The 26,813-nt window shown below is 41.9% G+C and overlaps 1 protein-coding gene across 5 annotated transcripts in view; it reads right to left on the bottom strand.

Annotated features, from left to right (window-relative positions):
• LOC117361154 (integrator complex subunit 6-like) overlaps nucleotides 1-26,813 on the bottom strand; it is a 166,634-nt gene that overhangs the window by 49,245 nt on the left and 90,576 nt on the right. For all 5 annotated transcript variants that reach the window (XR_004539596.1, XM_033946108.1, XM_033946109.1 and 2 more), the window contains 3 exons: nucleotides 13,873-14,036; nucleotides 8,604-8,756; nucleotides 7,977-8,109 (listed from right to left, as the gene is read on the bottom strand). Coding sequence is in view for 4 of the 5 variants with exons in the window: in XM_033946108.1 (XP_033801999.1) it covers nucleotides 7,977-8,109; nucleotides 8,604-8,756; nucleotides 13,873-14,036 (450 nt within the window). In the remaining variant the exon portion in view is untranslated. The remainder of the gene's footprint in view (nucleotides 1-7,976; nucleotides 8,110-8,603; nucleotides 8,757-13,872; nucleotides 14,037-26,813) is intronic.

A 26,813-nucleotide genomic window follows, 5' to 3' on the forward strand; every position in this document is an offset into this window, starting at 1 on the left:
GTTAGTTTCTGTGATTCCTTTATATTAAGATGGGTCTCCTGCAGACAATAAACATCCACGTTTTGCTTCTTTAAAAATGATAATACCTTTTTCCTTTTGATTACATGATTCAGTCCATTGACATTAATAGAAAATATCTTAAAAGACATAATATATTTTATACTCCTTATCATAATCTTCCTCTTCCCTTCTTCCATAACTAAGATCTAAAAAACTTCTCCCCATGGCACACATTCTTACCTCCAAATTACCCAATCCCTTATTAATCTTTTCCTTAATCATCCTAGTAATATCTTTAATACCCACCTTCTTCCCACCCCTCCCCCCCAATATAATGACTGCTTAAGGACACACATTGGACAGTAATCCCAACTTCCCCCCTCCCCCCCAGGCAACCAATATTTATTAATAACCCCTTTATCCTTTATTGAGACAAACTCACTACCTCTCCACAATATATCTAATTATATCTCTCTTCTAATCATAAAACCTTTTTTCTTTTTTTTTTTCCATTTTAAAGTAATTAATTTCTCTATCTATTATTTAACCTTTAGTCACATAACCATATTTATTTCCTAACATTCCATTAATGCATTTTTATCATTTCACCAATCTCTAATTCATTCCCCCAACATTTTATTTCATTCAAGAAAATTCTATCATAGTCATATATTTAATAAAAAGTATCATTTTCCTATATCTTATATTATCTAATCCATCTTCTCCTATCCTCCTTTAAATATCCAACAACAAATATCCATCTCTTCATATATTTGTTAAAAAAAATTTCAATTTTATAAGTTTTTATCCCCTATTTGTATTTAAACATTTGTATTTCATTTTCAAAATAATTTTTCCCCCCTTTTTATATTTCCTCTTCTCCAAACTAAATCCAATCTTTTTAAAACTATATTATCACAACATCAATCTTTACATTCCTTCAGCTACCAATAAATTCTTATGTATCTTTCTTTTATATTATTCATTTTCCTTTCCTTTACTTGCATTTAAATATCATATAACTTGTCCTTTCTATCATTAGTCCATTCTGCAATCTTTTCCTTATTGTCCTTTCATTCTTTACTTTCTCCTTTGCTGACTTATTAAATAAACTGAACTTTCATATTTATTTCTTATCTCCATCCATCCACTCTTAAAGACTTTTGACTGCCAATTGTCATTTATTTATTATTTTTTTTTATAATATCCTTTTAGTCTATCAGTCCTGCTTTCTTCTTCTTCACATCTATTTATTTTCCTATTCAGTCTTCACTTTTCCTTTTGTGTTAATTTGTCCAGTCCTTTAATCCTTCTTGTTCATTCTTTACTCCAACCATCCATCTTTCAGTCTCCTAAAAGTTCAGTCTAATAACTTCACTTTAATGTCTTTCCAGTCTATCCTTCTTTCTTCTTTACATTCTTTTATTTTCTTTTTCACTTGTCCATTTTTATTTCCTGTTCTTTGTTGCATATTCTTCTTTTTCCAACAAACTAAAGTCCCATAGTTCTTTATATTTAATTTTTTGTTCAATATCCACCAATCCAGTCTTAGTATTTATCCCTTCATTTCAACACCCATTGTGCTAAAATGACATAGGTTCTGATTTTGAAAGAAAGGTCTTTAGTTTTTCCAGATCAACAAAATACAAAGATTTATCCCCACAAGATACCCTCATTTTTGCTGGGTAATATAACCCATACTTATATCCTTTTTCCTTTAATTGAGATCTCAGCTCAAGGAATTTCTTCCTAATATTTGCTGTATTTTTAGCAAAGTCTGGTAAAAACCATATTTTGGATCCTTTATAGTTTAAGTTTTTATCTTTTTTGGCAGCATTTAAAATTTCTATTGCTTGCTGGTATCTTAACATCTTGAATATTAATGGTCTTGGTCTCCCTTGATTTTCCAGACTCTTTATTGGAATCCTGTGTGCCCGTTCTATTTCCAAAGGCTGTTTGAAATCCAACTGCAATAATCTAGGAATTAAATTTTCTAAAAACTGTATTGCATTTTTCCCTTCCAAATTTTCCTGTATTCCAAAAAGTTTTATATTCTTTCTTCTTCCACGGTTTTCGTAATCTTCCAGCTGACTTTTCAATTGAATTATTTCCAAACTGTCATTTTTGCATCTTTTTCCTTCACATTCTAAGCTCTCCATTTTAACTTCTAACTCTGTTGTTCTTTTATTAGCTACTTCCATTTGTCTGTGTATATTCAGGATTTCTTCCTTTAGTTCTGCCATATTACTCACAGTCTCTGTCAGCATTTGTTTGATTTGCCTCAGTTCCCCCATAACTTCAGCTTTGCTTAACTCCTCTGATACATCAGCAGGAAGCGGAACCTTACTCGGAGTAATTTGATCCTGCTTCTGCCTTTTCACAGCCCCTCCGGTTTCACTCTTACTCTGTCGGGTGCTCGCCATGCTCTCCGATGTTTTCAGCCGAAAACAGTTTAAAAGGAAATCTTTATTTATTCAACGGTTGCCCAGGTAAGAGGAGCGCTGCGATCACACGACCATTTTGTGTGCGCGCTAAGCCACGCCCCTATTATTATTATTTTTTTAAAAGAGAAGACCAAGCTCCCAGTGTGAAATGTCTACCTAGAAGATAGCACAACATTGGATGGCTATAAGCAACTCAGAATACTTACAGTTAAATCATTTATATTCCGTTATTGCCAACAAATTACTCATAGCGGATTACATACAAAGAACTAGCCCCCACTTTTATCAAGCTGCAATAAGAGGTTTTTAGTGCAGGCTGGCGCAGTAAATGCTCCGACACTCATAGTATTCCTTTGAACATCGGAGCACTTACTTTGCTGGCCCACGCTAAAAACCTCTAGTGCAGCTTGATAAAAGAGGGGGTAGATTAATTAAACTCGGATACACATAAATAACAAGACATTATTCCATTAACTACTAAGATTGAATTTCTGAAACAAAAAAGTTTTAACTGCTTTTGTAAAAATGGTAAGAATTACTATAGATCATATTTGAATTGGAAAGATTGACCATACAGAGGAAGCCTGATAAGAAAAGGAGATAGTAAATAATCTTTTAAATACAATTTATTTTATTTATTTATAAACCACTTTTGGAGAGGCATTTTTGATAGGACATCTAAGTCCAACTTTAGACATTTCCAGCAAAACGTCCAAAATTAGACTTCAAGAAGAGTCCATTTTTGAAAATTCTGGACCTCAATATATATATATTTTTTTTAAATCGTCTAACCTCAGGACGTCTAACTTTATTCCCCATTTTTGACCACAATACCGTCCAAGTTGAAAACGTCCAAATGAATGGATGTGGAAGGGGTTAGCTTTCTAATAGACTGGCCACACAGACATGCCAACAGAACATTGGGGCACATTAGAAGGCATTGCTTGAGGGTGATGGAGCCTGCCTAGAAAACGTGTGCTTGTAGAGCAATTACCTGCTAAAATCAGCTCCACAATTCCCTGCTAAAATCAGCTAATTTACTGGTATTAACCCTGTTTTTTTGGGGGGGATAGCCCTTGATAGCCAGCAAGTGAGGTCAAGGAGCAGGAGTGATTTGGGTTTCCTGGAGCCATAAACACCTGATATGCCAGCAAAGTCTCTAAAAGGGAACCGGGAAAAGCTGTGTTCACCCTTGCTAAAGATGGCGGTGAAGCCTACTTCGTTCATTGTGCCTGCCGGAGACTGAATACAGGAAATTACTAAGTCAATTACAGCGGCCCTGGCAGATAGTCTCAATAAACTCCAATCGTCAGTTGATGAATTAAATGAAAAAATTTCATTCCCAGGCTCACAGACTGACAGAGGTGGAGAAGCAGATCAGTGCAGGAGGATCAGGTTGAGCCCATGGCGGCCCAAAAAGCTGCACTCAAAAAGGAGACAAAAGATCTTCAAGAAAAAGTTGAAGACCAGGAGAATAGAAGTAGACGCAATAACCTGCATCTGATTGGTTTGCTGGAACAAATCAAGGATGAAGATTTCTACTCAATCTTCAGTCAGTGGCTGCCTGATAAACTAGGTCTCAGTCTAAATATGACTGTGAAAGAGCTCACCGTGTGGGCCCTAAACAAGCGGGAGATCAAAGGCCTAGACCAGCAATAGCCTGCAATGGTACTTTGAGGAGTAAAGAGGAGATCCTTTGAGGTTTCCGGAAAATGGGCCCCTTAGAATATAACAGCTAAAATCTTGTTGTGCAACAATTACTCTGTACAAGTGGTGGCGCAACATGGAAAATTGAAAAGTGGGTTGGAGAGATATATTCTTCTGCATTTGATGGGAGACGTAGGGGAGTAGCTATACTAATCCACAAACAATTGCATTCCATATACATAAGCAGATACAAGATATAGAAGGTAGATATATAATTATATTGGGCAAACTTTGGGGGACTAAGCTGTTACTTTGTAATTTATATGCTCCCAATGTCTACTGCCATAAATTTTTTTCTAATGTGTTCTCCAGGTTAGTGGGGTACTCCGATTACAAACTTATAGTAGGGGGAGATTTTAACATCACCACGGACCCCTCAATAGACTGCCGTCCCCCTGAGAGATGCCCTAGGGATAACAAACAAAAAGGAGTGAACTTTCTGAGCCAACATCTGGAGTTCCTGGGTATTTGGAGAACATTCCATCCTCTTGACCGTGATTATACGTTTTTTTCCCATGTTCATAATGTTTACGCTAGACTGAACTACATATTAGTTTCTAAATCTATGTTCTCTTCAGTGCACAACTCTAAAATCTATGACCCTACAGTGTCCGACCATGCGCCAGTGGGGGTGTCCTTGACATTTACTTCATATGCAAATGTCAAATTGTAGTGCTTTTCCCCTCAGCTGTATAATAACCCGGATTTTAGAGCTTGTCTACGGGCAAAGTAGATGGAATATAGTTCTGATAACACCATTCCTGAGGTTAGCCCAGTGGTCTCAAACTCAAACCTTTTGCAGGGCCACATTTTGGATTTGTAGGTACTTGAGGGCCTCAGAAAAAATAGTTAATGTCTTATTAACTCTCCAATCTACTAATCACGACCCCAGACTACAAAACTTTCAGAAAAGAAATAAAAACCCTGTTATTCAAGAAATCCATCCATAGTACCTGGTGGGCCGCATGTGGCCCCCGGGCCACAAGGTTGAAACCACTGGGTTAGCCCTACAACTTTTTGGTATGTATCCAAAACGGTCTTACAAGGCCATATAATTTCCTATTTAACTCAGAAAAGGAAAAAGCAGGACAGGGAATTTTTACCACTTACCACCCAATTGCAGGCCCTGAAGACAGGACATCTCCAATCTCTTTGGGAGGCTGATGAAATCCGACTCCGAGAAACAAAACAGGCCTTAGATGTACTCTTGAACAGCAGAGCAGAACATTCCATTTATTATCATTGTTATCGCCCATTTTTGATGGAGGGGCAAGACGGGAAAACTTATGGCAAATCTGGTTTGCCCGCCTAAGAAAAAACAGCTTATTACGGGAGGCTTATGGGAGGCCGAGATAGTGGAGGTATGTACCACGATAGGGAGGACCAAATCAGAAGTCAATTCATACAATACTATAAATCCCTCTATGCAAAACGAACGTTGTATGAGGAAGATGTACGCTTTTTTAAAGATCACGCTCTTCCACAGCTGACACAAGCCCAAAAAGACTTGTTGAATGCTCCTCTGACTTCTGCTGAACTCATCACTAGCATTAAAGCCCTAAAGTTAGCCAAAGCTCCAGGACCTGATGAGTATGGCTGTGAATATTATAGAATTCTCCAGGATTTAATTTCTAAGCCCCTGTGCACCATTTGCAATAGTACGGTGGGGTCAGTGGGTTTCCAAGGGGAAAATATGGCACATGTTGTGCTTCTCCCGAAGCCGGGTAAGAATCCAGAGCTGGTTGGCTCTTTTTGGCCTATATCTGTCCTAAATCAGGATGTGAAACTTTTGGCTGCTATGTTAGTGTGCAGACTTGATCACTTCTTGCCTGATCTTGTGCATCCTGATCAGGTGGGATTTGTCCCTGGATGCTATGAGTTTGTTGAAAGTCCTGAGAGCCTTACATGCCCATCGGGGAGGAGGTGGTACTTCTGTAGTGGCAGGCCTTGATATGGAGAAGGTATTCAACAGTATATCTTGGGAGTATATTTTTTGGGTCTTGAGTCAATATCGAGTTGGAGACATGTTTCTGGGGCGGGTCTGCATGTTATACGCTGGACCTCAGGCCCGCCTGCTAGTAGTTTGATGGAGTGTTCCAAGCTAGAAAGGGGCACGAGGCAGGGGTGCTCCCTTTCAGCACTTCTGTTCTTACTGGCCATTAAACCCCTAACTGTGCGTATTAGGCAACTGGAAGCCATCAAGGGGGTGGTTGTGGGGGCGGTAGAGTGTAAAATTAGTCTATTCGCGGAAGACATTTTATTGTATCTCGATCAGGTTCTACAGCAATTACCAGATGCTCTTTCTGTGGTGAGAACCTTTGGGAGGATCTCAGGCTTACAGGTTAAGTAAAGTAAATTGGAGCTCCTGCTTTTAGTAGGGGATCCACCAAAACCTTGGCATGCCCTATTGCCCATTCCCCCTTGGTGAAACCCGTGAGATATTTACAAATAAATCTTAGCACTGTTGAACTCTATCAGGCCAATGTCGTACAATACATAGAGAACATAAGTAAATTGTGTGCTGCGTGACAGTTTCTTCCACTCTCCCTACTGGGTAGGATCTCCCTAGTAAAAATGATTCTGTTACCCAAATTGTTGTATCCACAACAAACTATGCCCCTTATGGAACAGAGGTTTTGCTTACCCGCTTCATCTGGAGAGCCAGAGTGCTGCAGATTAGTATGACCGAATTGGTCTTAGACCATCCTAAGGGAGGCCTCAATGTCCCTGATATCTGGCTATACAATGTTGCGGCATTGATGAAGTGGATACGTGAGGGATTCACAGGAACGGAACGCTTCTTTCCTCCACGCTGGTTAGATGGATCGAATTTACCCTTTAAATTTTTAAATATGATTCATGCCCAGGAGAGTAGGGCGACTCATTACAAAGATAAATTCCACTTTCTTACCTCATTTCGAAAGGCATGGAAGTGGTGGAGACAGAGGCAGGGCCTCAATCCTGATATGTCTCCTTTCATGTTTTTGGAGGGTAACTCAAATTTCCTTCCCAGGTGGGGTAGATCAGTATTTCAGGAATGGGTTGTACAACGCTAACCCATTTGCTAGATATCAATCAGGATGTTTTCCCATCTTTTTCCCAGGTTCAGGAGCGCTGGGGAATTCTGCCCAGACACAGATGGTCCTATTTTCAGGCTCGTCATTACTGGGATGCAACTAAAAAGCAACATGGAATTGCATGGGATAAGGGGAAGTTGAATCAGGTATTTTCTTGAACACCACCTGCCCTAAACTCTCTCTCCCATTGGTAGAACACTTAAAATGACAGAGACCACTATTTGCCTTCGTATGACCAGAGAGTTATGGCAGCAGGAGCTAGGCCGGGGTGATTCAAAAGTTTTGAGGGTGGGAGGGGGGGTCAATGACCACTGGGGCTCATTACTCCAGTGGTCTTCTGGTTAGTTTGGGTACCTTTTTGGCACTTAGACACTTCTCAAACAGGTTTAGTTTAAAACGTCTAAGTTCCATCTAGGACATCCTAGGAAAGGTTCCAAGTATAAGCCCGCCCATTCCCTGCTTATGGCACGCCTACCAACATGCCCATTTCTCTAGTATTATTTGTTATAGTGCTGAGGTGGAGCGAGGGTATTTTTCCCCAGCCACTATCAGTTTAAGTTAGGAAAGCTTAGCTATATGTATAATGGTTGTGACAAGTGCTGTCCACATATATGCCTATCCAGTGCTGAATGAACATAGATTTTAAAAGGCCAAAGCTAACATTTTAAACAAACGTTTGCTGCAGTGTTTAAAACTGATCCAAAAGTCTTCTAATTGTGATCTTTACTCAAGATGGGATGTTACTTACCTAATAAAGGAAGTAAGACAGGGTAGTTGTAAGGCATCACAAAGAGGTTCACACAGGTTAAGGTGGTGCTAGCTTTTAAATACCCAAATGGATGGCCAAGTTCATTGTATTTCCCACTATTATTCACAAATACCTGAAGGACATAAGGAAAGAAGTGTCACTATTAAAACACCTCAGAATGTATGCCTTCTTCCTTCTTCTATCATTTCTATTCCCAGATCTCCTCTCTATAGAACTGTTTCATTTTACTATTTCAAAAAGATACAAATAATGTATGTGCCTTCTTAGTTTGCATTAGCTAGTTGTTACTGGTAACATATCCTATGCTTCCAGATTAGGACAGTTGCCATTATCTGTGTATGACTAAGTCTGTTGTGTACAGGTCATAAAAATCCATAGTTTCAAACAGCTTATATTTTACAATCCAAAAAACCTCAAGTACTTGGAAATGCCAATCTGCACACCTCATCATTGCTCACTAATACTGGGTTGTTGTTTTTTCCAGTAAACCCGCCAATCCTTCTAGCATCTGTTACAGATTGTGACCACCACTTTTTAAACTCCTATCTGCAATGCTGTAGCTTTCTTAAAACTACCAAATCTTATTTTCAAAAGGTAAATAAATACCTGCCAGCAGGTATGAGGAGACTTTCGTTCCAAGATGTACTGAGTTAAGGGTGAAGGTTCAAGTTCATACTTATCAAAAGGAAGTTTGTCTATTACCATAGGCTCACAATCTATACAGGAGAACTTCACCACAGGATGTGATGTACGAGGTGGCTGCAGGAGAAGAAAAACAATACAATCAAACTTACTGATCAACAAGGAACTATCATACTTTTCCTCTAAAGTGCCGTAATCTACTGCATCACAGCTATAAATTAAACAGTTAATATACAGCTGGCAATGATATTTTCAAAGCATTAACTGATGCTTTCTAAATTAGACATAAATATTCAATGATGGCATATTATTTGGGCACCAATACTGAATATAGTTTCAAATTTATTATTTTTTGATATCCTGCAAAACAAATCATGTCTAAGCTGCTTACAATATAAATTATTAAAGGATATAGGGAAAGAACTACAATTTATAATAGAATAGAAAAGGGGGAATAGATAACACAAAAGGTCAAGTCTATGGGCTCCTTTTACTAAGTTGCGCTAGCAGTTTTAGCGCACACTACATTGCCGTGCACGCTAGACACTAACGCCTCCATTGAGCTGGCGTGGGGGTCAGCGCACTAATCTGCAGCGCGCGCTAAAAACACTACTGTAGCTTAGTAAACGTAGCGTGGCTGGATATAGGAAAAGAAAACTTATTTTTTTTTCAGCCAAGGAGGAACAGAGCGGGTAAAATAGCTTCCTTCGCTCGGTCAGGGCCGCGGAGTAGTCTTGAAAAATGCGCACCTCAGAATCTTCAAACTTTAGGTCTTCACAAAGTTGTTTATATTTGCGCAGTATTTCAACTTTATGATTATAGTTCAAAACTTTTGCAATGACCATGCGAGGCCGGGCCTCCCGGGCCTGTTCCCTGCCTAGCCGGGCCCAAGCTCTCCCGTAAGGAGAAAGTATTGGTCAGCCATACCTCCAAGACCTGTAGCAGCTTAGTCCCTGTCACTGTTTCTGGAAAGCCTAAGAAACGCAAATTGGACCTGCGTGAGCGATTTTCCAGATCTTCCAGTCTCTCTGCTTGCTTTTTTGTAAGGGCCTGCAGCTCCTGAATTGTAGTTTCGTGGGTTCTCTTTGTATCATCCAATCCAGAGACCTGGGTCTCCAAGGCAGTTGTTCTTCGGGTAATCTCTGTAAGTAAGTTTTCTAACTTTAAAAGTTGTTCGGAGAGCCGATCAATTCTGGGCTGCATTGCCACCGTTACCGCTGTTGTGAGGGCTGTCAGTGCCTCCGGCGCTATTTGCTATATCACCGAAGATGGGACCGGCGCCATTTTTTCCGCGCTGTTCTGCGGGCGATCTTGGTCTTTCTTTTGTGTTCGGGTGGCCATCGGCGGCGCGGGGGAGGACAAGAATCTGTCCATGCGCACCTCATACCGCACGCGGCAATGCGCTGTCCTCCGGTGCGTCCCCGGCGGTCAGTAACGGGGCGGTTCAGGACTCGGAGCTCGGCAGCCGACGTCTGCCTCCGTTCAGTGCATCACGTGATCTCTACTGCAGCTTATTAAAAGGAGCCCTATGTGTTCTGACTGGTGTATTCTGCAGGACGTACAGAATTAAATGATCAAATATCTATGAAAAAGCATCAGTGAATAAAAATATTTTAAGACTAAGTTTGACGTCTAAGATGATTAGGAAGCAAATTCCATAGTTCTGGTCCCTGGACAGAGAAAATGGAATTATGAATAGAACCTAAAAATATCTCTCTAAATATAGGAACTATTAAACGATTTTGATTGAGAGATTTAAGGGGCAAATTCTGTAAAGGATGTCTAACTTTAGATGTCCACAATGTGGATGTCCATCGACTTAGGTGTCCAATCAATGACTTTAACAAGCATTAATTGGAACTTAGACGTACAAACGCTGGATGCGATTCTCAAAATAGAGGTCCACAATTTCATGGATGCCCATCAGAAAAAAGTCATGTCTAACAGAATAGGCATGGGTGTGGCTTCGAAACAGACATCTATTTACAGAATCACATGCTGCTGAGTGTGCTAACGCATCTACCTAACACCTAAAATGTAGGCATTGCAAAACCAGGTCTACTTTTGAGCGTAAGCTGGGCACTAGGCAGATGCGTGTTACGGTGGATGTGACTTAGGCATCAGTTAGGTGAACGGGGCTTTATTTTTTTGGACTAAAAAGGACTCCAGTTTGATATAAAGGTCAAAATATGTTTAATAAATGCATTACTCAAGCAAAGCACAAGAAAAAAAAATATTGCATACTAAACCTTATTTGCAAAAGGTTAAGAAAAGAAAAAGAGATACACTACTCACAATGGCTGTACTTCAGAGCAAGTGGACGTGTCTGATGCACAATCCTGACATCATTGTGACATCATCAATATGCACCTAGATGGCAGAATGCGACTAAAAAAATAGGTATATGTGCTGGGATATCTGACCATATTTGGGATTTAAACCCATGACCTTTGGAAGATGGAAGCAGTGCCTTTAACCACTGAGCTACAAGCGCTTTCTTTTAGGCAAGGATTCCTGCCATGTGAGATGATACCTTAGGAGATCATAACCATCTCAGGGTAAAATAAGTTTCCCTCTGGACCCTGGAAAGGGCAGAGTGCAAATGTAAATGACAAAGTCCACAAACCATCATCTTTATTTATGCTTCAAGCATTGAGGGACACAGCATGTAAGAAAGCTAAGAAGCACAAACATTCTTCTCCTTCTACGCATACCACTGCATCCTTACAAGTGTCAATGCACCAAGGATTACTCTCCCATCCAGAAGTGATGTCGGGGGGGGGGGGGGGTAAGGCTTGTAGGCCGGCTGCGTGCAGAGTGTGAGTCGCTGCATGCGCCGTGGTCCATCCCTGCGTGGAGTTGCTGCTGGGGAGAGGGGGAATGCAACGTGTTGGTTTCAGCTTGGTGGCAGGGTCAGCTTCAGGGGTAGGGGTGGTGCAGTGGGTGGGCATGCAGGGGAGGATCCACGGTGGCAGCAGCTTCAGTGGGGGGCAGGGAAGGATCCCTGGCGACGGCCAGGCCACATACCCCCAACAGACAGCCCGTGTACCCCCAAGGGTATGCGCACCGCATGTTGAAACACCGATGTAGGGTCTCAGCTCTGTAAGAAGCCCAATGCCCTGGACACAGTATCAATACACTCAGCGCTGATGACAATGATTGAGTCACAGAAGGCTCAGTGTTGGGTTACGAGTCCCCTACCATGTTTGATGTCAATGCCAACATGGTATCGAAAAGTTTTTACAACGGAGGTTTTTCATCTTTCAGTGACCCCTTTTGCATGCAACAGCAAAGGACACAGGTAATGTCCCGATATTCAGGACCCAGACACTGGACAAATCAATTATGTGGGTCAGAGCCTTAAATGATCTGATTACATTAAGAACATTTCTTAAAAGCCTCTCGATACCCTCTTTGACATGGAGGGTAAAACAGTCAACGCAAAATCAAATGGCTCAATGGCCTGGGGAGCTCGAGTAACTACAGAGTAACTAGGATGCTGAAAACAATTGACGGTCCCAGGGAAAAAAATGGCCTGGAGTGGCACTAAGGCTGACAAATGAAAACTTGATGAAAGTGAACCAAAGTCAGATTTAAAAAACTGGAACACGATATAAACAACGAACTATGATGAAAATGATGAAAAATAAGCTGGGAAGGCACTAAAGAAGGGTTAATGTTTAACACACTGAAAAAAGATCTGAAGACGTGGAGGGCCATAACTGATAGGACGTCTAAGCCTGACTCTGGATGGTTCCCATGCCCATGTTTGAAACCGCTCGATGTCCAAAACATTTTTTTGAAAATCGTCTATTTGGACATCTTGGGCATCTAATTTTTGGGCCCAAAATGTCCAAGTTGAAAACATCCAAATCCAGACCATTTGGACATGGGAGGAGCCAGCATTGTAATAGATTAGTCACACAGTCATGCCAAAAGAGCAGTGGAGCACCTTAGAAGGCACTGCTATGAACGTCACATAAAGGGTGTGTCAGATGTACATCTTACCATAACCACCTTATAATTTATGGTGAGCCCTCCAAAACTCCCCCAACAACCTACTATAACTATTTGTCTACCACCCTAATAGCCCTTATGGCTGCATGTAGCACCTATATGGCAGTATAGCAGGATATTGGTGGGCTCACTTTTTCCACCATAAATATAGTGGTCAGAGTGGCTTATGGGCCTGGATCCTGCTCTCTATGGCTCACTATCCCACTCACCAGGTAACTCAAGACACCTGTATGATGCTCTACTAGGATTTCTCTTACCAGATGCTGATGTTTTAGAGACAGATATGTACTAGTTCATTCAGATTTTAGGGGATGGGAAGCGGCTAATGACCACTGGGGGAGTATGGGAGGGTCATTATTTTATCCCTCCAGTGGTTATTTGGTCAGTATAGTTTTACCAATTAGAAGCTTTTAAAACAAGTCTAGCTTCAGATGTCCAAGTGCCATCCTGGATGTCCTAGGAAAGGTTCAAAACGTTCAAGTCTAAGCCCGCCAATAACCTGCCTCCAACATACCTCCACTTGAGCTTTGGACACACAGCTGCTGAGACACCTTGCTAGACGTCCAGAAAGATGGTTTCAAAAATCGTCACTTTTAGAATGATATTTTAAATTAATGTATTGTCTTGTTTCTATTGATTCTTTTGTGAACTGCTTCAAGCCCTTTCATTGAACATAAGAACATAAGCCGTGCCTCTGCTGGGTCAGACCTGAGGTCCATCATGCCCAGCAGTCCGCTCACACAGCGGCCCATCAGGTCCAGGACCTGTATAGAAATCCTCTATCTATACCCTTCTATCCCCTTTTCCTTCAGAAAATTGTCCAATACAGTACCCTGTCCTATCACTCCCTCTGGAAGCGCGTTCCAGGTGTTAGGGATGAGGCCATATAACAAGATGAAAGATTAGATTACATTAAGAAGTCTAAGTGCTGATTTATGCCACTTTTTGAACATCTGAATTTTTTGAAAATGGGCTTCCTAGCTTCTTAGCTCTGCGGAAAATGAAGAACTGCTCGTCTTGCGAACCAACATCAGGTGGGAAAGCACCAGAATATGCATGGTATGGGAATTGCCTAAATATTTAAAATGACAGTGCACTTGGTAGTGTTCATACTATGTTCCACGGATGACATCACCTACATGTAAGAATATAATGCCTGTTTGTCTTCAGAGAATAGTAAGTTAAATAATAAGGTCCCCTCAGATCAAACACTTACCAACGTTGGTGAATTCTGATCAGGCCAAAAAGACTCTGGAATTGGCCAGTGTCCAACAGGAACACCAGTTTTAGGGTTAGGTCGCACATAAATGAGCTTATGACAATTATGCCATGCTTGAGAAGCAAATGAATTGATGGGTCTGATCGCATCAACAAGTCCATCTGTAAGTTTAGACAGAAAATAAAATAAGATATAGAAATTAAGGGATGTGTTTTCATAGTAGATTTAACTCTCTGTAGCCAACAATTCAATAACTTGATTAATCTTAATAGTTATACAAGCATCATTAGCTGAATTAGTATTTTACCTTGATTCTGAGAATCTCTGAGAGAGCGAGACCAGAAGGCTTTGAGCATGCGCAAATGCTCAAAGCCCAGTCCAGCCCGGCCCAGGGAAGAGGGAGGATCTCCCTCGCACCGCCCAGCCCAGCCCAACGAGGGAGGATCTTCGGGTACTGGCACGTCCTGTGCATTGGTGCTGGTGCCGGTGCCCAATCGGGTAAGCGACCGATGTCTTTGCGGTGCTGGGGGGGATGTAGGATCACGGGGGAGGGGGGGTGACGCGAGCGGGGGGGAGGATGCCGGTTCGCAGGCCAGAAGAGGGAGTAAGCGGGAGTGGCGGGAGGAGGTTTTAGCAGCATGCGCAGTATATGCGTGTGCATGCTATATAAAATTTTTTTTACACAAATGGTTTGGACCCGCGCGCTAGTGCGTTATATGCGTGAAAATACGGTACATCAAATAGTTTTTTAACCAATTAAAAAAATATATACAATACAATCTTTATTTATATACCACCAATACCTTATGGAAGTTCACAGCAGTTTACAAAAAAATTAATGATCTATTACAACATTATGAGCAGGTTATCTTAACATTATATCTTTTTAAGTACAAATTCTTCAGGTAGGTCTTTAGATCTATTTTGAAACTCTTAAAGTTAATTTGTTAATTGACTCTACTAGGTAGAATTTTCCACAGTTGTGTCCTAATTACATCTAAATTAATTTACTGAAAAGTGAATTTATCATTTGCCAGCAGAAAGCTCTAGCAGAGATCCTTAGCTTTAATTATTTACAGTTATTTTAAAGTGAGAAATAGAAAAAGGAAAAAAGAAGTTACTCACCTAAAGGGCTCCTTTTACAAAGTGTGCTAGCGTTTTTAGCGCATGCATCAGATTAGTGCGCGTCGAAAAACTACCGCCTGCTCAAGAGGAGGCGGTAGCGGCTAGCGCGCGCTATTCCGCGCGTTAAGACCCTAACGCACCTTTGTAAAAGGAGCCCACAGTTGAGGCAAGACAGAATTTTTGGTATACAAGAAAATAAATTATTATTATTTCACTGGACAGAGTTGAAGCCAATGAGGTAACTGCAGTTTTACAACAGCTAAATATCTGGCAAAAGACTACTGTACTCCTAGGGGAGGTGGGTGGGTAGGTATCTGTGAGGACTTCCATCTTGCTGTTTTCAGAGAACACCTGCTAAAGATAAGTAACTTTGCTTTCTCCAAAGACATATATGATAGCAAATCCTCACATATGGAAATCCAAAGCAATCAGGTTGGGTTTAACAAAAAAGAAAAAAAATGAAAGCATGTCAATGATAAGTTTCTTTTGCTGTTTTGTGCTTGCTTTCTTTCTTTTTTTATTCCTTACTTCCAAGAGATTCCTCACGACACACTGATCAAATCTAACATTGCATCAGGAATCCCTTTCCAAACAGTAATGTTACAAGTCCACATCATAGCCTTGCAGATCTCCTCCATGGAGGTCAACCTTATGTAGACTATCAATGCTGCCTTGGGTTCGACATGGTGAGCCTTGTCGTGCTTTTGTAAGGTCAGGTGCACCAGGGCTTATGTGAAACCTATTATGTTAACCTATTAGATAGGGTAAACTTGGTTATGGTAAACCCAAATTTATTGGTGTCAAAAGAAAACAGCAGGTGGATTTTCTAAGGGCTTTAGTCTGCTAAAGCTCTTTTGCAATTCAAGGTATATAAATCATTCACCATCATGAATATGTGGCCTGTGGCAAAATGTTGGAATGATGACTGGTTGAGGTACAGTAGAAATCTGATTACACATTAGGAACCTTAGAGGTGTTCACAGAACCCAACCTATTATTGAACAACTTTGTGTAGGGTAGATCAGTCACTAAGACTTGGTATTTACTGACTGAGTGCCACTATCAAGACTTTCCAGGTCAGGAGGTTGTAGAGACAGAAATGGTAACAGAATTTTAAAATGCATAGGAATCAAAACAAAAATTTTAGCGGTGCTTAGACTGTTAACTCCACTAATAGGGAAATAAGGCCAATACCAGCCAGACTTCTATGGTCTGTGCCCTGATTAAAGTTAAACAGATCTGGATGGCCTGGAGTAGGCTTCGATGGCAACTCCAGTAGTTGGGGAGTATGTCCAGTACTGGGCAGACTTCTATGGCCTGCTTCCCTGGAATCCCTGTTGGGACTAGCAGGATGTTGGCTTATTTTCCCTTTGCTCATAGTCCTGGCTCAAGTAGAGGTCTGTTGCAGGGAAGGGGGAGGAGGTGGGGTGGAATGTAAGGTTGGATTAAAAAGTTAAAATGATTGATGACTCTGGAAACTTTCCTTTACCTTTACAGATTTCGTCGTATGCCTTTTGATCTGCTCTGTTGATTATGGTTCTGTTGCTTGTCATCAATAAAAAATGTTTAAATAGAAAATCCAAGATGGCTACCGCCAGCAAATTCACATCAAAAACAGCAAAAAAAAAAAAAAAAAAATAGCAATTAGGGTCTGGGGAGGTGGGAGACCTGAATCCTATCCTCAGAAACTGTGAAAAATGACTTTAAAATCATTCAACAAGCCACCCCGAAGTTCCCATAGGACATAATGGAGGTTTACTCAATGCAATGCCAGCCTGTCAGCAATTTTAAACAGCATTAGAATAGAGGAAAATGATTTTCCGCCTCAGAAATAGCTCCAAACGGACCAGACTTGAGATCTTCAGACTGCCAGTTGGCCAGACATTGACTATGACCTCCTCCTCCATGGATCCTCGCCACAAGGTTGGGGGCGGGAAAGAGCAGCCTGCACCTTGAAAACCAGGGGTTTCGCTCTAGACACACACAGCCTGCACTTAAAACCCATGACAAGGTCAGTGAGCAAGCACACTCCCAGGGGAAGGAATCCCGAGTCTAAGAATGGTGGCACATAGCAGACTGGTTCCACAGATCCACCAGAGTTTCTCTGTGAAGCAGCAGTCCAGCTTCATGGGACTGCGTCCTGTCCTCCGACAGTAGACTACCAGAAGGGGTCTCAAGGCACTGAAGCCACTGAACAAAACAAACTTTAAGCAAAAAAAAAAAAAAAAAGAAAAGAAGCAGAGCAACTGCAAACTTCTGCATGGATTGCTTGCAGAAATTGAAACTGGATATGTTGCTAGCTCTCAGTCTAAGGGGGAGGAGCAAGTGCTCAGAAAAGTGTTGGATTTTAGTAACTCCTGGATTGTGGGTTGGGATTGAACACCTAGCATATGGAATCCGGAAGGGACATAACAGAATTCCACCTTACACTAACCTGAGGAAATCAATTTGGCAAACTACTTTCAGGAAAAGATCCGGATAGTTCGAGAAACATTTACACATTCTCTGGTAGACAGTATTTAAATAGGCTCTATAAATATCAGTAAGGAAGAAGGGATACCAGCTGACAGAAATTGGAATGAATTCTCTCCTGTCACCTTGCAAGATCAGATTTGCTGAGGAGACTCTCAAAAAAATTCTGATGCTTGATATCTGCCCAGCTGATATGCTAGAGCATACTCATCCAGGATTTCCAATATGGCTAACACATTTTGTTAACATATGCTTAGGAAGAGGTATATATCCTAAAACAATATCCGCCATCACTCTGACTCCTAAACTTAAGAATTGGGATTGGGTCTATCCAAAGTTGAAAACTTTAGGTCAGTGGCCAGAATACCATGGCCTGCAAAACTTTTAGAATCCATGTCAATATACAACTATCAGACTTCCTTAACCGGGCTGATGGTTTTCACAGCTTGCAAGACAGTTTCAGGGAGTTGCATAGTACAGAATCCTTGCTACTTGAACTAATGTCAAAGGCAAAATCGCATCTATTTAAGGGTAAACAATCCTTGTTACTACAGTTTGACATATCGGCCACATTTGATACAGTAGACCACACTCTACTTCTTCTCAAGTTGAGTGAATTAGGCATACATGGAGTGATTCTAAAATGGTTTTAGAATTCTTAGGAAATAGAACCCATGAAATAAGAAAAGGAAATAAGAAGTCCCAAAAATAGAATGCTTTTTGTGGACTGCCACAAGGCAACCATTCTGAATCTCAGAATTCTAGTACGTACAAAGAAAAATTCCGAATGAGTACCATAACTTCTATTGTTCCACTTTTCAAGGAAAACAGCTGGTTAGTCTCAGTGAATCTCAAGGGTACATACGCTCACATTCCTATTCATTATTGCTACAAAAAATTTCTCCATTTCAAATACTTAACTTGTCATTAACAATTTCAAGGCTCTCCCATTTGGCCTTTCATCAGCACCATGTGTATTTACCAAGTGCATGGCTGTAAGAGCAGTGCATCCGAGAAAACAAGGATCACTCTTGCCCATGCTAGTTCCAACCTCATAAGAGCTTCTATGACCTCTAGAGGCAGTCTCAGCAGCCGTTTTAAAGGCAAAGCCAGCATGGGCATGATCATTCCTGCCCCAATAAAACCCCTAGACTATCAGGGCTTCTAAGGTAGACCCAAAGAGGGCCTACAGGTGGTGGAAGGGCAGCGCTTTTGGTCAGGGGGTGGGGGCAGCTTTCTGTCAGAGAGGCTGGTGGGTGGGGAATATGGCATACTTTTGGTTAGGGGGCCAAGTCATACCAGTTTAGGCCAAAATTGCAGTGAATTTTGGCCACAGATTCCATTTCAGCCAAAAGTGATGTTGATTCTCTGGTGGTAGCTGAACTTTCAAAGAGCTTTGTCTGTTGACTCAAGAAAAGGCAAGTTATAGCATTCTATGCATGAAGACAGATATGCAGAGGTCAACAACAAACTCAAAAGTTTGTCCTTGGGCTTTGTGAATGGTCATTGCAAACGCTTACAGGAAACTGATGTTGTTGCAATATACATCCGAGTTGACCTTTTCTTGAGTCTAGGGTGATTCATGGAATGTGTACTTCTTGGATTGGTGTTGTAGGCACTGTAGGCTGATTTTCATGTAAACAAGGGTAATATGGTTGTAGACAGCAATGGGATTCGAAAGCAGCAGCTTTTGAATGTCTGCACTGTTCCATACTTATTTCTTAGGCTTGTTGTTGTTCAAATGGTACCGCCTTTTTCTTATTAAAGTTTAAATCTTGTAGACCACCAAGCTTCTTTGCTGTAGGAATGAAATGGTGAAGAAAAAATTTTTTCATGAAGAATAAAATGTTTAAAAAAAAAATGGTAAGCACAAAGAACTAATGTCAGAATAGCAGGGAAAAAGTGAACTGAGATAGTAGCATCCAACTGGTGTGTTCGACACACCAGGAAGAACCTCCATACAGTAATTCCTCTAGACTTTGCTTGATGTTTTTTCTATATACCTCTGTAGGGTCCAGGTACCATTTGCAGATTTCAAATCTTTACACACTTGCAGTGCTTAGGCAATGTCTTTTAGCCCCCTTTGTTCTGGGCATGTATGGGTAATGGATTCTATTGTTTGGGGACAGTGTTTGCTCATCCAGAGTTCATCCAGTGACAACTTTCTTCAAAACAAATTTTGAGTGTTTTTTTTTAGTTAAGTTAACCAAATCCAGTACTTCAACTGTTCCTGCCCTGGTAGTGTTGCACAGTTTAAAAGAAGAAGAAGAAGAAAAAAAGTGTTCTTCCCCACCCCCAACCCCCCACCTTCAGTGGCTTTTCAGGACTTTGGGATGTTGGGCCCATGACTGAGGAGGGCTGTTGACTGCAGTACATTGCTCCACAGGTCTGACCTGGTTTTTTTGAGGGGTTTTGGCGACAGCACTATTCTTGTAATTTCTTGCCCAAACACTGTTTGGGCTAGCAGCTACATCATGATGGCTGGGGAGTGTTGAATGTCTAAGTACTAAATTTCTCTCCCTTCATGAAATTCAGGATTGTTTTTATCTCTCTACATGATCAAGTCTGTTGGAGGGCTCTGTGGAGACTACAAGCTTGCTGTTCGCACACTGTTTAAACCCAGTGGTGGCCATTTTCTTACTTTTTGTTTCCTCCTAGATCAAGAACCTTTAGGAGGAGAGCCAGGATGTGGCGGGGGTGGGGGGTGCCATGGTCTTCCCCACCCTACCTCCTGTGCTGTAGGGGGCTTTTGGTCCTGGTTACTAGTTCCGGCCTGCATTAGAAACATAGAAACATGATGGCAGATAAAGGCCTAATGGCCCATCTAGTCTGCCCATCTGCAGTAACCATTTTCTCTTTCTCTCTCCAAGAGATCACACGTGCCTATCCCAGACCCTTTTGAATTCAGACACAGTCTTTGTCTCACTCTCCACCACCTCTTCTGGGAGACTGTTCCATGTATCTACCACCCTTTCTGTAAAAAAGTATTTCCTTAGATTACTCTGGAGCCTATTACCTCTTAACTTCATCCTATACCCTCTCTTTGCAGTTTTCTTTCAAATGACTTGACTCATGCGCATTTACATTACGTAGGTAAATAAACGTCTCTATCATATCTCCCCTCTCCCGTCTTTCCTCCAAAGTATATAGATTGAGATCTTTAAGTCTGTCCCCATACACCTTATGATGCTGCATGTGGAATGCCAAAGTAGGCACATTTGGCTCACTCTAAGCTTTTGGAGACTCCCTGGTTTGGCCACTGTGGAGATGAGATACTGGATGGCTGTTCTTATTTACATAGCCATATTCAACATATTCATAGGGGATCTGACTCAAGGGCTTCAAGGTAAAATAACACTATTCGCCGATGACGCCAAACTATGTAATATAGTAAGTGAATGCAGTTTACAGAATTATATGGCGCAGGACCTGCTTACATTGGAAAGTTGGTCCTCAACCTGGCAGCTAGGCTTCAATGCTAAGAAATGTAAGGTCATGCACCTCGGAAGCTGAAATCCATGCAGGACGTACTTCTTGAACGGAGAAACTTTAACTAGGACTTCAGCAGAACGAGATTTAGGAGTAATCATCAGTGCAGACATGAAAACTGCCAATCAAGTGGAAAAGGCTTCATCTAAGGCAAGGCAGATATTGGGTTGTATCAATAGAAGTTTCGTCAGCCTAAAGCCTGAAGTCATAATGCTGTTGTACAGGACCATGGTGAGACCTCATCTGGAGTACTGTGTGCAATTCTGGAGGCCACATTACAGTAAAGATGTGCGCAGAATTGAATCAGTTCAGCGGACGGCCACCAGGATGATCTCGGGGCTCAAAGGTCTCTCGTATGAAGAGAGACTGAACAAATTGCAGCTCTACACTCTCGAGTAACATAGGGAGAGGGGAGACATGATCGAAACATTTAAGTATCTCACGGGACGTGTCGAAGTGGAAGATGATATTTTCTTTCTCAAGGGACCCTCGGCCACAAGAGGGCACCCGCTCAAACTCAGGGGCGGAAAATTTCATGGCGACACCAGAAAGTATTTCTTCACAGAGAGAGTGGTTGATCATTAGAACAAGCTTCCAGTGCAGGTGATCGAGGCAGACAGCGTGCCAGACTTTAAGAATAAATGTGGGATCCCTACGAGGGTCAAGATAAGGAAATTGGGTCATTAGGGCATAGACAGGGGGTGGGTAAGCAGAGTGGGCAGACTTGATGGGCTGTAGCCCTTTTCTGCCGTCATCTTCTATGTTTCTATGTTTCTATGACATGCAGTTTCTTGGGGTGAAACTGCCTTCCTACTATTTTTGCTACCTCCTCGCAGAATGCATGCCCTGGGCATGGTCACATGGATCAGCTCTAGTGGGGGCACATTTTCACACATGACAAAGATAGTACTCCGGTTTTATTTTCTTAATGTTATTCAGCATTTGAACTTATGGAATTTAGCAGCTGTAACCTACCTGCACTTTATGATCATTTGTGATCATGACACCCCTCCCAAATGAATTTTACTGAACTCCAGACTTAGCTAAATCATTTTCTTGCACTCAAAAACCACAGATTCACCTCATTTCATCAAAATCCTTAGGGCCATTTTCAACATAAAAGTAACAGACATACATACAAACATACAATTGCTCATTTTATATAATAGGAAACAGCTTGGATATAGCTTAAACTACTATGAGGTTGGTATCTAGGGTATTCCATTGCCCAGAAACCAATTCCTATATAGCTCATGAATAGGAAAAGCTTTAGGAGGCTTTTATTAGTACCGGACTATGATCGGACCAAGCGGTCACCTCCCATCCACTGCACCACGTAGTGCTCCTAGTTGGGTTTTCCAACAAACCTTGTGTATTCACACATACATATACAATCTGGACTCTCTTGAAATGTATAATGAAACACTTTTATTTGTTCACATACCTGAGTCTGTTCCTTCACAGGCTCAGGGAAAGCAAACTTATATACTTTTAACTTTTTATATCTTAGTCCAATGCATCAATCTGTACTCCAGGCAGTGTATCATCTCACATTTAATTCAGCAATCCTTAGCTTTTGGTCAATTAAACCAGCTCTCAACATATTCAAAGAATACAGCTAGCAAAGAACCCAGCCTCTCCCTCAGCCTCAGAGGCAGCACTTAGCTTCCCAGGCAAGAAGAAAAGCTGGGAAATCTACCCCTCTCTTCCACGGGGACCTAACTGATCTCAGGCTAAAGCAGGTATTCAGCTTCCTGCCTGAGGATTGCCCCTGTGACACATCAGGGTTGCTACACCCAATGCATCCTGTAACCTCTACTTCAGGGGTGCTCACACTTTCTTGGCTTGCGAGCTACTTTTAAAATGACCAAGTCAAAATGATCTACCAACAATAAAATTAAAAAAAAACAAAAACACAAAGCACACTGTATGCAGAGAAAATGTTAATTATTATTTATATTCGGCATTTTTTTCAAAGAGGTCAAGACAGATGACTTTAAAATATGCAATGTCACCTCAGTAACAACTATACAAAAATAGACAAATATACTCCCTTCCCTTTTACTAAACCGCAATAGCGTTTTTTAGCACAGGGAGCTGCGCTGAATGCCTTGCGCTGCTCCTGACGCTATCGTGGTTTAGTAAAAGGGGGCCTTAGTGCAAAATATAGACAGCAGATATAAATTTGAATACATTTTGATCACTAAATTTAAAATAAAATCATTTTTCCTACCTTTGCTGTCTGGTGATTTCATGAGTCTCTGGTTGCACTTCCTTCTTCTGACTGTAAATCCAATATTTATTTCTTTCTGCCTCCTGCATGCTTTCTCTCCTCCAGACCTCATTCCATTCCCCAACCAACATCTCTCTCTGTCCCTCCATGAGTCCAACTTTTTCTTCCTCTCTCCCTGCCCCTCCCCTTTCTTTCTTTCTCTCTCCCTGCCCCCCTTTTTCTCTCTCTCCGAGCCCCCTCCCCTTTCTTTCTTTTAAAAAATTTTTATTTTAACAAGTTTTATTGAATTTTCACAATAGCAAATACACCAGATAGCCAAATCCCCACCCCAAAACATAAACAGTCATACTGATACTCTTCTATATAAGGCAATACTATCCAACCCAAAATTTTCCCCCTCCCTCTCTTTCTTTCTCTTTCTCCCTGCTCCCCTTTCTTTCTTTCTTTCTGTCTGTCTTTTTCTCTCCCTGCCATCCCCCAAGCCACCGCCGCCAATTTCTCCTTGCTTCCCCAACGCCAGGCCAGGCGCGTACAAGCGTCAGGCCCACAGCCTCTCCCCCTCCCCCAACGTCAATTCTGATGTCGGAGAGGAAGTTCCAGGCCAGCCGGGGGAGGAGAGGGAAGGCTGTGGGCCCGGCACTTGTACGCACCTGGCGTCTGGGAAGCAGGAAGAACCGAACGCAAAGGCAACTCGAGATCGACTCACATTGCCTTTGCAATTGACCTTTTGGGCATCCCTGCTCAAGTTCATCCCCTCTTAGGCTAGTGCCCCCCACTGCCCAGGGTTAGAACTACAGTTCCAGTGAGGGAGACTCCCTGACTCCCTCAAACTGACATAATAGGATCTGACCCTGAAGAGGGAATCTGAGCTACTAGAGAGGAAATATTGAGAAACTTCTAAAACTGGTAATTAAAGAATACAGCTCTTCCTTATAAAAAAAAGTCCTGTAGGATTTCACCATCCTCAGCTGGTAGTTCCCCCTCCTTCCAAGGATACCTGAACATCCAGAAACAACTGAATGAGCTGCAGATTGTGGACTCAAAAGCAAGGATTCCATATCAAGTTTTTGATGGTACGCCAATCTCTGTGTCTTGGAAGACAATTCCTCCTGAAGCTGTGTAGGACCAGCTGTGAGAAGATTGCTGTGAGAAGCAAATGAGCAAAATGAAGCAACAATACAAGCTCAGGAGAAAAAGAAGCAGGCACTGCTAAATCTCCAGGAGACTCAAAGGAACCAGTGAGCGTGCTGGAGAACTGAATCTGCCAAGAGATGAGAGACCTAAAGTGCAGCAAACATATCCACAGTAGTAGCAGGCACGAATCCAAGATAGCCAAATCCTAAAGTGCTGCCAAAGTCTCTCCCCCACAAGCCTTTGCACTGCATCCCAACTTGGACCACAACCAGCATCTAAAACATCTGCCAACTCTGACCACTGTCAAGGAGAAAGAAGTCAAGATGAGCACTGCCCTGAGTCCTCTTGCCAAGCACTGCATCAGGAACAGCATTCAGTGCTGCCATCACACAAATATCGACAGATGGGGACAAGAATTACAGAACTAGAGAATAAAAACAGATCAGAGTGCTCACTGGCAGTGAGGAAATACTCCTCCACCTCGGGTACTGACAAGAAACAGCCCCCAAAGGCTTCTCTTTGAATAGAAATGCTACAACAGGCTGTGTAAGACAATCATAGCTACCTGATGCTAGGGTCCACCTCATAAATCATCATCCAAGAAAAAGATCTAGGTGACATTGTAGACATTATGCTGAAATATTCTGCCCAGTGTGCAGTAATAGCAGCGGTGGCCAGAAAGGGAACAGGATGCTACAAATTACAAAAGGGATGGTAAATAAAAACAAGAATATTATAGTGCCTCTGTATTGCTCCATGGTGCGATCTGAGTTTTGTATTTAGTACTGGTCACCATATCTCAAAAGGTTCAAAGAAGAGCGACCAAAACAATAAAGGAGATGGAACTTCTCTCAAATATCCCCATCTTTCTATGTGATTCAGGTCTACAAAATCCTGAGTGGTATAGAATAATTAACATGAATCTATTTTTTTTATGCTTTCAAAAAGTATAAAGACTAGGGGACACCAATGAAATTACATGGAAACACATGTTAAACAAATAAGAGGAAATGTTTTTTTCACTCAACAAATAGTTAAGCTCTAGAACTTGATGCCACAAGATATGTTTAACTGTGGATAGCATATCTAGGTTTTAAAAAAGTTTGGACAAATTCCTGGAAGAAATGTCCATAGTTTGTTATTGAGATATACATGGGGGAAGCCACTACTTGTCCTGGTAGCATGGAACATTGCTACTATTTGGCTTTCTACCAGGTACTTGTGACCTGGATTGGCCACTGTTGGAAGCAGGATACTGGGTTAGATAGCCATACTGGGTCTTACCAAATGGTTCATTCTTATGTTCTTATCTTAAAGTTGTAACAGCTACTTTATTTTTTACAAAAAAGGGCAGAAGGGGGTCATCAGCAATCTGGGGGTAAGGGAAGGGAGCCAGCGCCACCAGGTATAACCCCTAAAAAAGGCCAGAAGGCCAGAAGGCCTTTCCATCTGCTTAAGTGGCACCACATATAAAAGAGTAGGGGCAATCATTAACAGAAGAATCCAGGAGATACAAAGAGACCCATCTGCTACTTGCTAGAGATAGAGAAATACTGGTCTGGAGCAGCTGCACTGAGAGCTCAGTTTTGTACACTCTATGTCCACCTGCTGGTAGATGGGCTTAACCTGCAAGTTCTGGACTGATCTTTTGTGGATGCCTGGCCATGGTAGAAAGAAACATAGAAACATAGAAAGATGACGGCAAAAAAGGGCCAAGGCCCATCAAGTCTGCCCACTCTATAGACCCTCCCCTTAAGATTATCCAATGTTTTGCCCTGACCCACGTAGGGATCCCACATGGGCATCCCATTTATTCTTAAAATCTGGCACGCTGCTGGCCTCGATTACCTGTACTGGAAGCTTGTTCCATTGATCAATCACTCGCTCCGTGAAGAAATACTTCCTGGTGTCGCCGTGAAATTTCCCGCCCTTGAGTTTGAGCGGGTGCCCCCTTGTGGTTGAGGGGCCTCTGAGAAGGAAAATGTTATCTTCCACTTCTATACGTCCGGTGACGTATTTAAACGTCTCAATCATGTCTCCCCTCTCCCTGCGTTCCTCGAGAGTGTAGAGCTGCAAATTGTTTAGTCTTGCTTCGTACGAGAGACCTTTAAGCCCTGAGACCATTCTGGTGGCCATCCTTTGGACCGACTCAACCCTCTGCACGTCTTTGCGGTAATGTGGCTTCCAGAATTGCACGCAGTATTCCAGATGAGGTCTCACCATGGTCCTGTACAGTGGCATTATGACAGCAGGCTTTCTGCTGACGAAACTTCTACGGATGCAACCCAGCATCTGCCTTGCCCTTGAGGAAGCCTTCTCCACCTGATTGGCAGATTTCATGTCTGCACTAATGATTACTCCTAAATCTCGTTCCGCTGAAGTCCTGGTCAAGGTCTCCCCGTTCAAGGTATAAGTTCTGCACGGGTTTCTGCTACCTAGGTGCATGACCTTACACTTCCCAGCATTGATGCCCAGCTGCCAGGTT

This window comes from Geotrypetes seraphini, chromosome 5 (assembly GCF_902459505.1).
Source record: "Geotrypetes seraphini chromosome 5, aGeoSer1.1, whole genome shotgun sequence".
Classification (NCBI taxonomy): domain Eukaryota; kingdom Metazoa; phylum Chordata; class Amphibia; order Gymnophiona; family Dermophiidae; genus Geotrypetes; species Geotrypetes seraphini.